The sequence below is a fragment of the Empidonax traillii genome, unplaced genomic scaffold (assembly GCF_003031625.1).
Source record: "Empidonax traillii isolate 1590-97213 ecotype Southwest subspecies unplaced genomic scaffold, ASM303162v1 scaffold800:size294262, whole genome shotgun sequence".
Lineage (NCBI taxonomy): Eukaryota > Metazoa > Chordata > Aves > Passeriformes > Tyrannidae > Empidonax > Empidonax traillii.
In genome coordinates, this window is record NW_020955993.1 from 110,144 (window position 1) to 128,041 (window position 17,898).

The 17,898-nt window shown below is 49.6% G+C and overlaps 1 protein-coding gene across 1 annotated transcript; it reads right to left on the reverse strand.

Moving 5' to 3' along the window:
* Positions 1-4,899: 4,899 nt before the first annotated feature.
* CRABP1 (cellular retinoic acid binding protein 1) lies at positions 4,900-17,450 on the reverse strand. Its single transcript, XM_027901590.1, has 4 exons — positions 17,244-17,450; positions 16,545-16,723; positions 13,836-13,949; positions 4,900-5,237 (listed from the first exon to the last, which is right to left on the reverse strand). Exons 1-4 carry the CDS (start codon positions 17,311-17,313, stop codon positions 5,187-5,189), a joined length of 414 nt encoding a protein of 137 aa, XP_027757391.1. The 5' UTR covers positions 17,314-17,450; the 3' UTR covers positions 4,900-5,186.
* Between the last annotated feature and the right edge of the window lie 448 nt (positions 17,451-17,898).

The window sequence follows — 17,898 nt, forward strand, 5'->3', positions numbered from 1 at the left end:
TGTGTGTGGAACACAAAGGTGAGGAGATGGTGGTGATGGCACACGAGCACACAGAGGCATTTCCAAAGCCTGCTCTGGAGGCAGATTAGCTGCATGTCTGTCAGCTGCTAAAGGGACATGCAGGCTCACAGGGGCTCAGGGAAGACTCTTAGGGATTGGATTCTGGGGGAGAGAAGCCCAGAGGACCTTTGCACTGCCCCACTCTCTGCAGTTTCTGTGGGATCACTGCATTTCCAGCAGCAGCTCAGACAGGGGGGGCTTCAGCCCTTTGAAAAAACACTCCGTGAACTCATCAGGCCTGTGATGAAATCAGTCCCCCTGGCTCCACATGAACAGCTTGTGAAGATTCACCCTGAGATACACATCTACAGGGCTTCTCAGAGACCTGCAGTCACTCAGACTGTCACATCCCTTCTGCTTGAGCAACCAAACTGCCTCCCTCAGCAGTGGTTTGTGAGGAGAGAAGTGGTTTGTGAGCACGGAAGACAGCGCTACTGTCTGCTGCAGGAACCATTTCAAGCCCCACCACCCTCCTCTCTGGTTGCACACAGCAAATTCCATCAGCAGATTGTGCTCCAGAGGTCAGCTGCCCTGCCCCTCTTTGGTTTGAGACACCTGTGCGTGTCAGCAGAGCCTCAGGCTGTGCCACTGCTGACATGGCAGCGTTCACACAGCAGGTATTTCACCAGGATTCCAGGACTCTGCACTCTGCAGCCTCCTGGGGTTTGGGGCTTCCCATCAGAAATCGTTCTCTTTGCACTCAGAGTGATCATTGAGCTAAAGCAGAAGCAGCTCTCTGGAGGGTTCAGATCAGGGGGACAGCTCTGAGCAACACAAAAGGAGCTGGTGGGACAGATTGGGGTGAGCTGGTCAATGCAGTATCACATTTCTGGCTGAGCTTTGTTTTGTTCATGTTCTGAGTTTCCCACAGCGGGTTATTTTGAATCCAGCTCCGCTGCCTGACCTGTTTACTGGTTAGGATGTTTATTTTTCCTGAAGAAAAAACAATAAATGTTTTATGAAGGCAGCTTAAGAGCGAAGTATGAAGATGAAAATCAAAGGGAAGTCCTAAAATGAACTCTTCTTGCCCTAGGGCAGAGAATACGGCCTCTCCATGCCAGTGCTCCACTCATGTGGGGAAGTTCTGCTGTTGTGAAACGCTGCAGATGTGCCAAGTGGCTGCAGATATCTGATAACCCTTCCCTTGTCTCCTGGGGCAGTGAGTTATCAGCGTGGTCCCTGCAGTGCACAATCCCCAAACCTGCAGCCACCGGGGTTGTGATGCCCTCGGGTTCTGTCCCTGCTCTGCTGCTGCCTCTCCAAAAAAGAGGCACAGCTCTCCTGCAGAGCAGCTCTGGGCAGGTCTCCTGGATACATTTTGGACATCTAAACCCAAGCTGGAGACCCCCATATTTAGGCACCTGAACACTCACTTGTGCTGCACCCACTGGACCTGCAGGACTGTCCAGGCCACGGCAAGACAAAGCCCTCAGGCTGCAGGGAGGAGGAATTCAGAAATGCTCTCAAACACAGCCAGGATGTCACAAACTCCCGGGAGGAGACCCCGGAGCAGCCACTTCTGCCATCAGAAAGTTCTTGGCAGCAAAGCCCCAGGTGCCCTGGCCACGAGAAGGGAGCCCTGCAGAGCTCAGGAGCTGCCAGGGCACAGGGATGGGCAGGGCAGCAGATGGGCAAGGGGTGCTTGTGCACACAGTGGTCAATCCACGTCACCAGCCAGCGCTTGGAGCCACGGAGAGCTTCCAGCCTGAGGGACAGAGTGTTGGAACAGCAGCAGGAGGGGCAGTTCTGCCTCCTGCCTGGCACAACTCTGAGCCAGCCCTGCCCCTGGCTGGGTGAAAGTGCTGCAGACAGCGTGTCTGTGATTGAAAACTGGAAGGCAACGCCCGTATAATCCCTGGGGCCATCTGCAGACATCCACGTGCCATCCAGGAACCAGCAAGCCTCAGGTGCTCCACTGTCCTGCCAGCTTGGCCTGGGGAAGTCCCTCCCTCCTGTGGGCCTGAAGCTTTCAGGACCCTGAAATCTTTAACACTCAGGCATCATGAGGCCAAATTTTTGTGGATGTGAACACAGTAACTCTACTCTGCTTCCATCACCTCATCTGGGGAGGAGGGAATTCCTGAGTTTTTACACAAGAAGCGGATAAAGCTGTCTCCCTGCTGGTCACTCTGGCGTCATTCAACTCCCATATCCCCAAAGGAGCTCGATCTCAGCAAAGCAAAGCAAAGCAGGAGACAACTGCAGAGTTTCTGGCCAGTAAATTCACTCCAAATCCTTGAGTGCCTTGATTTGAAGAGCTTTCAAATCCGAGAGGACTCGCAAAATGCAATTTGGCCTTTGCGCTGCTTCAACAATGAGCCATAAAACTAACACCCTGGACCAGTTCTAGTCTCTGTTCGTGTGAATTTACCCATGCACCAGTCACTTTAATGCAGCTCCACAAAAGTCACTCAAGTGGTGAATCTTCCACGCTGAAATTACGAAAGAAAGGAACTTCTGTCGTGCCAGACTGCAAATGAAGCTCAGGGGAACAGCGTCAGGGACGGGAGAAAAAAGCTCCCAGTTACTGAGGCTAGCTCATATCTCAAGGGCCTGTTTTTAATCAGAACATCTACAAGCCAGTACCACACAGCTCATGCTTTCCTACTTGGATTGCAGCTGCCAGCTGGATGGAAACCTGACTGGGTATTTTCCAGTCGATGGGAAAGTTTTCTGAGGGATATTTGCCTGAGCAGCACAACAGCTTAGCATGAGCCTTCCTAGAAATGAAGCACAGAAATCCCTGCTTCCATTAAATCCCAGAATCCCAGGATATGCTCAGCTGGAAGGGACACAAAAGGATCATCCAGTCCAACCCTCAGCCCTGCTCAGGCCCATCCCCAGCAGTCCCACCCTGTGCCCCAGAGGATCAGCCAGACCCTCCTGGAGCTCTGGCAGCCTTGGGGCTGTGCCCACTGCCCTGGGGAGCCTGGGCAGTGCCAACCACCCTCTGGGGGAAGAACCTTTTTCCAAAATCCAACCTAAACCTCCTGACACAGCTCCAGCCATTCCCTGGGTGCTGTCCCTGGTCCCCCCCGAGCAGAGCTCAGTCCTGCCCCTCCTCTGCCCCTGCCCAGGCACTTGTGACTGCACTGAGCTCTCCCCTCAGTCTCCTCTGCTCCAGCTGAACACACCAAGTGCCCTCAGTGTCCTCACATGCCTTCAAATCCAGGCCCTTCCCCATCTTTGCTGCCTCCCTTGGACACCCTCTGATGGCTTCAGATCTTTGTTATGCTGCAGTGCCCCAAACTGCCCCGATACTGAAGATGAAGCACACACTTTAGACAGTGGGAGTTCACACCACGCCCTGCTGGGCCCTCACCAGCGGTGCACGGGGGGCTGTTCTGGACACACAGGGAGAAAAGGTGATTGCCAGGAGTGGCATATTTTCCTGGAATGACAAACCAGCCCTGCTGCTTGCTGCCTTTGTCTCTATTCCTTGCCTCGTCAGCCTGTAGCAGCCCCCCCACCCTCCTGGAGGCAGAGGCAAAGCCCTCTGTGGTGTTGGTGGGCTCCTGGTGCTCCGGGATATGAGGTGTGCCAACACATCCTGCAACGCAGTGCTATTTACTGCTCAGCCTTGATGTGGCCAGACAGTCTTGTCTGCATCCCTGAGAAGCTCTGAGCTAGCTCAAAGCCTGGCATTTTTTTTGGGGGGTCCCTTTGGCACAGCCCATTGCACAAGTGGGCCCCACATACTCCCGAGGCGGAATTTGTCTGGAACGAAACACCCAGCTCTTTCAATTTGAATCTTAAAAGGAGATAGAAAATAAAGATAGATCATTGGCAGCCCCCTTCATGGTTTCATTCTTACTGGGGGGTCGTTTCAGCTGCATCCAAAGCACGGTGAAGCGGTTTCAGCCCTCGTCTCAGTGTGAGCTAATGGGCACTGCGTTAATTGGTACCAATGGAAACAAGTCCTGGATAGAGGACTTGGCTTAACAAGAGAGTGTGGAAGGAAAGACCCATCTTTCCTGAGTGCCGGTGGCAGGGAGAGCAAGCACGAGCCGTCAGGGCAGAGGGGACAGAAAACACTGCGTGTTTGTCTCCTCTCGTGCTTCTGTAGCTCACCCTGCTGATCCCTCCACAGCCCCATCCAGGGGGATCCCACTCTCAATCTCCAGGTACTTCCAAGGCTGAAGAACAGAAGAGTTTCTGGTTTATTAGTGGAATGTCTGCTCAGCTTGAAGCTAATACTTACTTGACAGTGCTGCAGCCAGAGCTCTGAGCCAGAATAAATACATTAAATTTGATGTTTTGTTCATTCTTGAACCGTGGCCCTGCTTTGTGAAATACTGAGCTGCTCAAAGAATGAGATGTTGAGTCACCAGGAGTGAGAGTTGTAGCACAGAGGGGGAGTGAAGCCATGGGAAATTCTCCTTGTCCTGGGTGAGAAGGCAGGACAAAAGCAGCTTTCCTCAGCTTTAGTGTTTTTTTTATGGCCCAAAAAAGTGAAGTCTGTCAGATTCTCCTGGCTCTCTGATCAGGCCTGAGGTGCTTGGGTGTGATGACAGTCAGTATTAGTCATGATGACACTGTTATTTGTGCTGTAGGTGCAGCTGGGGTTTGTTCTTGGACGGTGCAAGTCTCAACAGGGCAAGTCTGGGCACTCCTCAGAGACTCAGCAGGGAAGAGGGGACAGAGCTCGCCTTGTCTTGTCTGGTTCAGCCGAATCACAGGACACAGGAGCGGTTCCTCAACAAGGAGGGAGGACAGAAAGGAAAGCAGCAGAGCTCTGGGTTTGGGAGAGCAGCTCTGCAAAAGGCCCTGCCATTCCTCTCCTCCATCCCTCTGTGTTGCCCTGGGAGGTTTGCAATCAAAAACACCCCAAACCATCCGTGAGTTATGCCCAATAAGTTTAATAACCGAGGAAACCATAGCGAGTGACAACTACAAAACACAAAGCAGACACGGAAAACAACGGCAGAAAAGTGGGAGGGAAGAGTTGCCTGCGCTGAAAAAAGAAAGCAAAATACACAGAACAGAGGCTCTGGGTCCAGGTAGAACACACGTGGTCACAAACAACACCGAATCAGGAACAGCACACACAGATACTCGTTACACTGGGGGGAGGGGGGGGTTCACAGTTCTCCACTTCAGCCCAGATGACAAGCAAAGGGATGTTTTTACTCTCTTACATAAATCCTTGTGCACACAACATCGTCAGCACCGAAGGTCTGGAAAAGAAATAGGAATCAATCAGAAGAGACGGGAACCAGCAAACATTTGACACCCTTTGGAAATGTTATTTTTACCATAGTAGCCAGTTCTACAGCAGAAATACATTTTTCTTCTGTCTTTTGACAGATGAGAGTAAAGAAAGAAGCCGTTTTGGAAGAGGAATGCAATCTGAGCGACCCTTTTTTCCGAGGCGCGATGAATTTTGTCAGGATGATAAATGATGCATAAACCCCCCTTTTTTCCCTATAGTTTCTTGTCACGCCTTTATAAATAACCATGAGAGAAGGAAAGAGAATTAGGAATGTGCTGTTGTTATATTTAGAGGCAGCACTTTGAACTAGAAACGCTTGCGGGTGGAATTGGGGCAGCAGATCCGAACCCTGGGCGGTTCAAACGGCGGGAGGGGAGGAACGATGAAGAGCAGGAGAACGCATGGCTGTGACCTGTAAACATGAGGCTGCTGCAGGTTGCTGACACCTCGTGCTAGGACACCAAGCCCTCTCTCTGCCAGGCTGCAGTGTGGGCAAGTGGCAGTCACAGCCTCCCGTCAGGGCGCCGTGACCTTGGCCAGGGGGTTTGTCAGGGATGAGGAGGATCTGTAGGGCCACGCAGATTATCAGGATATGCAGGCAGGACAGCGATTGTGGGCAGCCGTCTGAGAAAGCCACCTGAATCCCCGTCTGGAATTTCAGGTCTGGCAGGCTGAGAGCCGAGCAATGAAACAGGGAGGAAATAACGGGTGCAAGGGGGAGGAAATGGCGACTGCAAAAAGCTTCACCAGCAGACAGTTGTGAGCTCGGCACTAACAAGCTGGGAGGGGGATGTTTGGCTGCAGTGACTGCAGCCAAGGGCTCACTGAAAACTATAAATTAAGACCTACCCCAGTGTGTTATGAAAATTCAGCTGGACTGTTTGTTTTAATGCTTTCCACACCTGTTTGGGCCAAGTCTTCTTTGAAAGGACTTGGCTTTAAAACCGACTCTGGCTTATGTTTTGTTCACATTATTGAGGAGACGAGTCTGTTAGTATTTTGGGGATTATGCACATCAGTATCGTATAAATGTTTATATACATTTTTAGCTTATCCGTGAAAACGTCTGGACGCGAACACTAAAGGATGTGGATAGTTCTCTATTGTCCCCAGCACCAGCTGCAAACACCCTTTCACTGTGGCTTTCTTGAACATTTCCAAATTATACACAAAGGCAAAATTACTTCAGCAGGAGATTTCCAGAGAAAGGAAGTCAGAGCCACAACCATCCAGGCCTTGAGGTTGTCTTTGGAGCCCGTAAGGTCCCCAAAGTGACAATGGCTGTTTTTCTGTGCCACAGTCAGGCACTGCTAAGCACAATGAAGTTTGGGTCCCCTGCTGCTCCCTCAGCACAAGCCCTGAACGGCAGTAAAAACCCTGTGCAGTGTCCCCCCAGAGCTGGCAGGGCCCCAGCCTGCCAGTGGGGGCTGCACAGCTCTGCAGCCACATCTTGTGACGTGAGGGGGTGCCACAGCAGCCAGTGCTGATGACAAAGGCTGCAGCACAGCAGCCACAGCTCTCGTGCCTCCCCACAGGTCTGTTCTTTCAGGGGAGTTCCGAGAGAAACTCCTTCCCCTAAGCCTGAGCAGCAGCAGTTCTCCTCAGAACAGCCCAGCAGCTGGGCTGGGAGGGAACACTGCAGGGAGGAGTAGCTTGAGACGGATGTGCTCCACACCGCAAGGCAGCAGGGTCTGAAATTCCGGTGTCTGCAATTCCAGGGTGCAGTTCTGAGACTGTGACGGGACAGAGCTTGCTCAGAAACATCTGACTGGCAGCCTCCTTGCAAGACTCACGGGAGGGAGCGTGGAAATAAAGACAAAACTTTGTGGTGGAAGGAAAAAGAAAGAGCAACTCTGGGCAGGCTCAGCAGTGCGGGTGAGTCTGGGCACACACGGACGGGGGTGGCCCTTCATTCTGTCCTGCCAACATCCAGCTCCAGATGGACTTCTGGACTCTGGAAAATTGCAGGTAAAGGACCTGCATTTGGATAAAAATCAAGTGCAGAAAACAGGGACGTTGCCAGGGAGCCCCAACCCGCAGTGAATCAGGTGCTACGCACAAGGATTGTCGTTCTCTGCAACTCTCACGGTTTGGAAATCCCTACGATTTAACTCAGTGATATCATGAAATCGAGATTGCAAAGAGATTAAAATCATGCAAAGCCCAATTACAATTACTCTGGAGTACCATGGAGCCACCAGGCACGTCTCAAACCATCCTTTCCCTCAAGACCCAGCTTAGGTTATGTGGCCTCAAGCTGCATTTTTTTGGCATTAGATTTTATACCTTATACCCATTCAGATGATTTAAGAACCTGACTGAAGCACATAAATAGAGGGCTTTATTGTCCCAGTTAGGCAGATGGTTTGAATGTGGATGTAAATAAAAGGTGTTAGCACTGTTGATGAACTCCACTCAGTGGTACTAAAGAAAGAGAAGAGGAAGGTGTTCAGACCTGCTGCATTCCTCTTCTTGTGGTTACTCACACACACATCTAATGTACAGCAGGGCCCAAGGTCAGGGGAGGATCCAAATCAAAAGGCTGTTACTCCTCTGTCCTTCACACTTAAATCCTCATATTCAGAGGCAGGATAAAGAGTTTAGTGTCTGTGCCTCTAATTCCAGATTGGAAAGAAGTGATAGTTCCTATCAGAACTTTAATGATCTCCAGGACCTAAAGCAGTAGAACTTCCTAACAGAAAGGAGACCAATCAATCCTGGCTGTTTGGTCCTCAAGTTTCACCAGAGCAATTAAAAAAAAAGAGCAGTGCTACCAAACTGCAATTCACATCTAACCAGAAGATGCAGGATTTTCAAACACCACCTTCTCATCAGCTTGCAAAACGCTCCAAGGCAAGACTTCTACCTAAAGCTAAAATAGGATTTTAAATGCGCAGTGGCTGCAAATTGCAGAATTGTTTTCTTCACTTGGCTTGTCATAATCTGTAGCTAAGAGTCCAAAAGCACACTGCAAACAAAGCCCTGCGCAGGGGGATAATCCAATAAATTGACCTCTCTCAGTTCACTCAAAATCTGATGACCACTGACATCAGGAGAGATTAAAAGAGAATTACAGGGCAGTAATATATTTTGGTAGGAGTAAATCTGCTTTTTGAAGGCCTTCTTTATAAACGTTTGCTGAGGAGCCTTTGTGATAAAGGGAGCACAGGGTATAATTAGGAGGAGTGTCACTGAAACAATCACCTGAGAAAGATCCCTTCTGCCAGTGCATGCAAAAATCTGCTCACAACTGACCAAAATGCACAGGCAACTTACAAAAGGAAGACAGAGTTTATCAGCAAGCTAATGGAGAGAAGAAGATATTATTGAATTGACTGTTCAGTGAAGGGTTTGTCCACAGCAGACCCCCATGTTACCCAGAATAAAGCTATAAATCCTCACAACAAAGGCATGTGGCGTATTTCCTTTCTCCTCCTCACCCCCACAACGGGCCTGCAGTCCCAGAATGTGCTGCCCTCGCTCTCAAACTCGGATATCAACTCCATCAACCACTCCTCACCATCCTCAGGGTACCAGTGCACAGCACCAGGCCGAGTCAGCCCTTCACCCAGGTCCTGAATGTCAGTCCTTGTGCTGAACTGCAGGTTCCTCAGGGTCCTGCAGCAGATGAATGACAGAGGGAAGAATGTACACCAGGTGAAACGGAGATGGAGATGGCTGTGGCTCCTGTCTTTGTCTGGGCTGTGGCCCAGAGCAGGGGCTGCAGCTCCCTAAGCCCCCTGCTAAATCTGCTCATGGCAAGGGGTAAATGAAAGCATCAGGCCCGTGCAACACACACGCCTGCATTTATTACAGGCTTCTGAACTTCCACCAGGGCTGCTTTAACGAGGTCAGCAGCAACCCCCTCGCACTGAATGGCCCCTCCTTTGGATAACTGATTGTATTTAAGCTCACTCTGCAATGCCATAGGAAAGTTGAACTCCAGGGTGGTTTAACGCTGTTCAATCCAAGGCCTGGGCACTGGGCTGCTTAGAGTGTTTCCCAATCTGCACTGCCCCTTTCCCACCCGCCAGGTCTGGCTTTAAAAGCCAGCAATATCATTTAAAAAATGTTCACTGGCTCATCAAGGCTCCACAGCTCACCAGTTTTAATCAGCCAGGGCCCGGTTTTTCTGGGGAGGGAATGCAGAAGAGAAACCGTGCTTGAAACCCCCCTGATGTTGTGATCTTTGACCCTTGCCATGATTGATTCTGAGAGCCCCTGTGTGATAGGTGAACTGTGCAAAATGTGGTCAGAGGCTGTTTGTAAAGCCCCCTCTTCAGTAATCACCCAAAATGTTTGTGTGTTGCAGGCTGAACTTAAATCCACGGAGGTTTGAGCAGCCCTGAGAGCAGCAGTTGCAGCTGAAGCTTGAATGGCAATGTGTCTCATTTGAATAGCTGATATCTGTAAGCAGCATCCTTTAACTTGGTGAAGAGCAGACCTTTTGTTCTTCTGACTTACACGAGTGATTGATAGCTCGTTAAATGTCCCTGCCAAAAACACACACATCAACAGCAAAAACACTATAGGGGATAATGAAGGGAAGGCAAGGCACTTAATCCTGGGTCATAATCCTCAGAGAAGTAAAGGAAATACATATTTTTGTGTTCTGTTCTGATCTTGATTGCTCAGATGCTCATCCAAGTATAATTTATGAATCCGGGCTTGTAAATACAAATTCTGACTCTCTGGGTGCATTACAGACCCAAAGCACAATACAATATAGTGGCAAGACAAATAAATGTGGACTTTGAGGGGGAAATACCCTTTTCATCCTCTCTTGCCTGCATTTATTATCACATATAATAAAATACTTGCACATTTCATGCATTTTTTAATCTATATTGTCAAGTAATTCTAAAACTGCAGCACTGAAGTCCCAGCAAGTACATCAGATGAGATTTGAATAAACTGTTCTGATAAATGTAGTTACAACGTTCTGAGACATCCAGACCATCTTTTTATGAAGCAGAACTTGATCCTTCTTCCCTCACCCCATCGAAAAAGACTCTTTTTAGACCTGCACCTTCCACTGTGAGAGCCAAATAATTATCCATCTACTGAGAAGAGCAATTCCATTCTCCAAGCTGCGAGGAGCTGAGGACAACTAAAGGCAGCTGAAGGTGGAGAAAAGCTTTGCCAAATAAACAGTGTGGTTCCCAGCAGCTGTGCTACAGAGGACACAGGGGGGCATGGAAGGCCATCCCACTGCTCAAGGGGGATATCTCTGAAGAACACAGGGAATTCTTCTGCCAGGATGCAAGAACGCCTGATAATTTTACAGTAACGTGGTTTCTATTTCGGCTCTCTGGTAGTCATGGCAATTCAACAGCGATGTGGCTGTTTTATTACATGTGATAATAAATGCATTTTATTTAAGATGTTGTGCTGGAGAGGAAAACGTATCCTTCCACTAGGAAAATGTCACAATCAGATGGATCCCCTAAGCAATAAAATAAAACATTCGATCAAAATGATGTGGCCAAGCTCCAGCATTGATGCAGCCAGGATTAACAGGGTAAAACTAATTCCTTACCCCCTGCCTGCTACCCCAAGCCTTCTTTCAATTTGTCCAACACAGTTTGGATTATTTCTTGCAACTTCTTGCAAAAAGGAGTAAGAATTTTTTCTCCATTTCTTCTGCAAATGTATGTAACAGCTAAGGAGTCTCGAGGCTTCTGGAAAGATTTCTCTGGATATAAAAACAGAAGCAGAGACTTAATGAAGCCTGTCAGAAGGAGTAAAGGAAGAGAAAACGTTTCTTAGGTAAGCAGGGAGGTTTGGGAAATGTGGAGATGGGAACTGTTAAATATTTGAAGTGGTAAGGGCAGCAAAACGGAACGAGAAGTGGATTTCAGGCCCTAAAGATCCCTGGAGGAGAAGACAACAAAAGATTTCTGCTTCTCACTGTGCTCTTAGTCTGGAAGAACAAAGGTCTAAGTGAGGGTTTACAGACTCACAGCCAAGGGAGATTTCCAAGCAAGACAAAATAATCTAAATGGAATGTCTGTTTGCTGGAGTGACGAAAAAACCCAAACACCCAAAAAAACCCCAAAGAGAGGAGCGGCAAGAGATCAAAAGGGTCTTCTCACTGAGAGCTCCTATTCCTGCTTTGTTCCCTTTCATAGCTGAGGAAAACACCTCAGCCAAGCCCCTTCAGGTAGTTTAGCTGTTAAAACCCAAATCTGGAGGGAATATTTGGGGGTTTTAAAATTAGGGATCACAGACAAGAAGATGTAGCCTACCCTCTTCCATCTCCCTGCAAGCAGCAGAAGCCTCTGCTGCCTCCTGGAAGGGTTAATTCTGCCACTCTCAGGTTCTCACATTCACCACCTGACTCCCAGAAACACCTCACTGCTGAGCTTTAGGGAAGTCAGGAGATTTGGGACGTTGTTAATCCATGTATTGCAAAGATCTGCAAAGATTCAGTCCCATCCAAAGTCACCAGGGCTTGGAAATGCTTGTCCTGAGGGCAATTATTGACGAAGTGCTGAATAAAAGGAAAAAGAGGCCACTTATGCTCCAAAAAAAAGAGTTCCCAGAGAAGAGTTAACAAAGTCTTTGCATATAAACCAGAATAACTTTACACAGGAGCAGCGAGATGAAGTCATCACTACTTCAGGTGTTAGATTGCTACCAGGACAGTCTGTGCCATTCTGGTTTTCACAGCTTAGGAAGGAAATTCCTACACTGGAGGGGGTTAAAGAAGCACTCAAAGAACGATTCAGTGAAAGCTTCCTTCACATCGAGGAGCTCAGGGTTTTCCAATGGTTGAGCTCAACAATCAGAAAGTTCTTCCAAGAGGTGGCTTGATCAGGGGTGTTACAAGAAGGATTTGCAATGTAAAATGTTAGGCCTATTATTTAGGTTCTTTTATGCACGATATGTAAAGACTGGAAGTGGAATCTACACCTACCCAGATTAGAATGCCTGTATTTTAATGGCAAGGAAATGAACCGGTAAACCAACTTGGGAAAAGCTGTGAGATCCTATAAACGGAAATATTTTGAGAAGGAGCAAGTTTTTCTAATTTATACCCTAACTGGGAAAAAAAAAAATTAATTGAGAAAAGTTCCACAGGCTCTATTAAACAAGAAAACAATCTTGGAATCACTCTGCTTTCTCATCCAACTTCATTACCGTTGCCGTCGCTGATTGCAGGAGGCAGTTGTGTTCTGACTGGCTCTCCTGCTTTGCTGGGAGCAGCTCACTTCGTTTAACAGCTGCCTCATTAGCCTGTTGCTTCAACAATCAACTACAGCAATGCACCGTTAGAAAGCTGGAAAAACGCTGGTTGAGAGGGTATTTTTGTGCCCTGCACTACATGCAAAGATGCAAAGCAGAGATCAAAGAGCTTTGCCTCCTGAAGTGTTGTGATGATATAAAGAATTCCAGTGGTTGAGTCAAAAGAAATTCTCCAGCACCGGGGTATTCATTCAGCGTGATTCCACTAACGGCACACACCTCCTCCTAAGCTGTGGGTGAACAGCTCCAAGATGTCTGGAAAAATATGAACAGCTTAAAAGCTTTCAGTTTATACTCGGTTGGGTTTGGGTCCTGTTTTTGGTTTCAGATGCAATCTCAAAAACAGAACTCCAGCTGCTTTAGAGAAACACTGGGGAGGCTGTTTGAGGTTCAGTCAGTGTGATAGTTTGGAATCAAACCTCCCTGCTTTGATGTTTCCTTACCCCCACCGCAGCAGCCTTGTCTTCCCCGTCCAAGCTGATGAGGCGTTAACAGTCTAATCAACTGTTTATCCGGAACGCGCCGGTGAGAACTTGTGCAATAAAAATGATGCTGAACTCGGGGTGAACTGTCCTGCAGCGTCTTCCCTCAGCTCGGGGCACCGCTAAACTAACGAGGAAAGGTGCAGGGCAGAGAGCTCAGCTCCATCAGAAACAGGGATCATCTGAAGGAGGAGGCAGCTGCAGAGGTGCTGCCCCGACGCCCCCAGTCCCCTCAGCCAGAGGGGGGACTTTGGCTGAGAGCGAATGTGCAGACCTGAGAAACTCCTGAAGGCAGCCCTGAACCTGATCCACAGATAATCGGGGAACTGGGGAAGGAAATTACATGTTTTCCATAAACGGGAGAGATTAGAGCACGCTAGCAACATGCACATCTCTCCCTCTAACACGCCACGTGACCGTGGATAAGAAGCAAAACATTTATGCACATGCCTCAAAAAGAAGATTCTCCAGAAATGAGGTCAAACGCCTTTGTATCACTTTCAGCAGAGAAAATCTGCAATAAACCAAGCAAATTCTTTGGGAGTGTGCATTTACAGAGCAGAAGTGGCCCACTTGTGGTTACTGTACCAGTAAAAGCATGGCAAGAGTTAGAACAAGCAAATGCGAGTCAGAACGTGCACATACCTCCATTTGTTCTTAAAAAAAAAAATTAAAAAGGGAAAAGTGTGATTTATTAATTATATGGGTGGAAGATTGTGAAAATGGTAGTATTCCAGATGGATTTAAGGAATGAAAAATAAGAAGACAAGCTACGTGGTGACAAAACCCCCTGTTAATGTGGTGCACGTATGGAGTATGTTCAAGGTTCTTACCAAAATCAGCTCATCATTAGCTAATTCTCGAGTCCAGTATGTTTTGGGGCCATCTCCCTCAATGAGAGTTTGTTTGCAATAGATCTTGTTTTCATTCTCCCAAGTGGCCAAACTCTGCAGGCGAGAAAACCATTAGGAAAGACATTAATTCTGGTGCCCAGCAGCACGAGACAGAGACACAACAATGAGCGGCAGTGAGAGCGATCGCTCACCGAAGGAGCAACAAACACGCAGATAGATAAAGGGAAGTGGTGACATCCAAGTTAAGGTGCTCGGAAAGAGGTCTGTATTAATAACAAAGTAACTGTCAATGGGGCTTTGCGGGCTGAAGCCACTCAGTGTCCACAGAACGCTTGTTGTTGAAAAGTGTAAATTGGGAAGGTGATAATGTCGTGTCTGCCTCCCCAAACATCCCTGTCCACCTGTGATTTGATCTGACACGTTATTTATCACCGGAGTCCCCGCAGAGTCAGAGCACAAACAACCCCATATATCACATTCTGGTCATATCTAACGCAGAGTTTGCCACCCCCAGCCTTTCCTGCTATCTGGCACTGTGCCAAGTTAGCTGTACGTTAAACAAACTACGATAAATCCCAACCAAATTAAAGAAACTTTGTTAACAGTTCGAGTGTTTGTGACCGCACATTTTAAGGTGGTGGGTCTGGGCATTTTTCAAAGCATTTCGATAACGGCTATGAAACCACTGAAAAATAAAAATTAAAAAAGAAAAAAAAAAAAACACAAACCCAAAACGATAGGATTTTGTTTAACTTTCACGAAGAGGCAAGTCTCTTGCTTTTCCTTCTGAACTGTGGAACAGCTGTGCAGAAGGATGCCCTGTGATGAATGTGCAAGTAATCACTTTATAACTACACAGGGGAGACATTCATTAGTCTGTGATTGTATACATATACATTTATTTACACGTGTGTGGGTGCAAATATACGCCGAAATTCAAGTTAACGCTTCCCAGACGTTCAAAGGGAAAACTCCCCCTTCACTCTGATTTCAGTTTAGCTGTTTGCTTTATAAATATTTTTTTCAAAACAATAGGTTTTATAAGCCAACAAGCCACTCTCAAGTGGCTTTGCCTTGCAGTACAACTACATATGTCTCCCCTCTTTGTCTGTACGAACAATGGATCAAGTTGGTTGGCAGAACAAAACCCTCCACCCAATAAAGTACATCAAAATCTATCACCAGTCAGCAGCAGGTTTGCCAGATATTGCAAATTACATTCTAGGGTATTATTTTATTCTCTGTCAGCCTCTGCTCTGTGGCCCCATCTCGGTTATATATACACCCAGCAGCACAACTGATTGCTGCGAGTGGACTATAAATAATTCGGCAACACATGGAAAAAATTGAGTACTCCCCAAAACACATTTCTTTCAGGTTTTTCCAACTTTCATAGCTTACAGCCGTAATTATTGCTGTTCCATCTGCAGCCGTAAATCCCTCTCCAGAAAGGGGGTCACTTTTATTGTATCTGCATTATGCATGAAGACACCAAAACACTCCTTCTGCCCAACAAGATAAATTAACAAAGCCAGCAACATTTCCTGAACAAACTGTTAAATATACAGTAACTCATCCCAGAGATCGAGTGGATGTTTGGAATGTTCCCTGACTCCCAGAATCTCCTTCCCTGTTTCCTAAATTTAAGTTCACGGCAATGGCACCGAAGACGGTGGGTTCTGGATTTCTAATGGTGCCAATGGGCTCAGAAGCTGGCCCGAGAATTAGGAGAGATCATATTTTGGAAAGTAGATTATTTCACCATCCTTGGATAGTTTTAAAACTGGATCCTCATTTGGGACTACATTCTGATGTCCTTTGTTTGTACTTTTTTTTTATAAGAGTTTTATATGTACTTCTGTTATAAATGTGAGAGTGAAGCGATCAAGGAAAGCACGACTCACCCCTGCCTTTGGTAACTCTTTTCAAAAGACAGCAGTGACCACAGCCCGGGTCCCCAGTGCCTCAGATACCACGGATCTACACCTGGTGACAGATGCTGCTGACTGAAATCCCCCTCCGAAGGTCCCACACAAAGAACCAAGCCCAGAACACTCCAGTGAGTGCTCTCCATTCCCCTCTGCTCCAGGAGGTGGTGTAACTACAGGTGGTATAACACCACCTGAAAGTCTGTCTGTCCTACACTCTGATCAGCAAACTGGAGATAGGCACTTACAAAGGGCATGAAAGAGGATTTCAGCCCCAAACTACAAACAGTCTGTGGTCCTGCTTGTGAGCTCCTCTCATTCAATCCAGGACAGAAGTTATGTCAGGTTTGTGCACCAAATCCTGACTCTTGAGGTCTCTCTCGCTCCACCATTTCCAGTGTTTCTGTCAGGGACAGAGGTTGGGGAGAGCTTTCCCTGCAGCCTAAGCCTCCAGGGAAGAGGGAAGCAAAAAGAGCCAGACAAAACCCTGCCAGCCAAGGAGCTGGCAAACAGGTACCTGAACTCTGCTTTGGGGAGTGCTCTTTTTTGTCGAGCTCTGTTGCCTTCAGATTTCAGTTTTATCCCGCAAGAGGGACAAGAATAGTGGTGACCACCAAGAACCCCCAGAGAGGGCTTTCTGGCAAGAAGAGGATGGAGGGCAGCAATGCCACTGCCCGGGGACACCAGCAGCAGATGTGTTCGTCCCATCTAAAAAGAACTCGGTAAAACACACCCACCCGCACCCCAGCCCCGTTCCTACCCTGCACTTCCGTCCATCCACCGTCTCCTCCTCAAAGCTCTCCCCGATTTTGAAGTTGATCTCGGTGGTGCGGACAGTGGTGGAAGTTTTGATGTAGAACTGGTCCCCGTCCTGGCGGATCTCCACGTGGGGTTTGGAGGCGGCCGCCACCGCCACCTTCCTGAGCATGGCGTTGACACCTGGCCAGAGCGGGGAGGAAAAAGCAGAGCTTGACGTGCCCCGCGCTGACCTCGCCCGGCATCAGGCGGAGCGGGGAGCGGGGCGAGGGGCCGGGGCTCGGCGCGGACCCCCCGGCAGCGCCGCGGGCAGGGAGCTGCTGCGGCTCCGCACGGACCGCGGGTGTCGGAGGGGATGCCCGGGCACAGCTCCCCGGGGCAGCTCGGCAGGTGAGGCGGGACACGCCGTGCCTCGGCCGCCCCTCCCCGGGCAGGGCTGAGCCACCCCCGGCGCGGCGGAGCCTGCCCTGTGCGGGGTGCCCTCCCTGTGCGGGGTGCCTGCCCTGTGCGGGATGCCTGCCCTGTGCCGGGTGCCCTCCCTGTGCCGGGTGCCTGCCCTGTGCGGGGTGCCTGCCCTGTGCTGGGTGCCTGCCCTGTGCGGGGTGCCTGCCCTGTGCCGGGTGCCCTCCCTGTGCCGGGTGCCCGCCGAGCCCCAGGCGCCCTCCCACGGGGCACAACCCGCTCCCGGCTCCCCGAGCCTCACCCAGCGCCTTCAGCAGCTCGTCGAAATTCTCGCTGCTCCTCATCTTCCAAGTGCCGGCGAAGTTGGGCATGGCGGGGCGGGCGCTGCGGAGGCGGCGGGGACGCGGCGCTGCTGCTCCTTCTCCGGCTCAGGCACCTTGTGAGCGGGGCGGACCGCGGCGGCGGCTGCGGGAGCGGGGCACACCCACCCGACCCCCACCCCTTCCCCCGGGCCGGCACCACGCCGACACACAGCCGGCCCCCTCCCAGACATGGCCATCCATCCATCCGTCCATCCATCCATCCTTCCTGCCCTCGCCATCCATCACTCCCTGCCCGCCTGCCTTGCAACCCCCCCGGGAACCTCCTGGGGCTGCCCAAGCAGGAGAGCCCGGCTGTCACTTGTGCCACAAATGGGGGACGCCGAGGGCTTGATGAAAGGCTCTAGAGGCGGGCAGGGAAAGCAGCGGGCAATCCAACCAGGTGCAGCCTCTCCAGGCTCACGGCGGGTTGATCCCAGCACAGCAATCCATTCCAGGCAGCTCCCGAGCTCCCCACGCTCCCATCCCGGCGGGTCCGCTCACCTGCCAGCCTGGCCAGCACTGGGGACAGCCACCAGCCCACAGCGGTGCCCCGGGGAGCACAGGGTAGGCACTTGTTGTAAGGAAGATGTCACT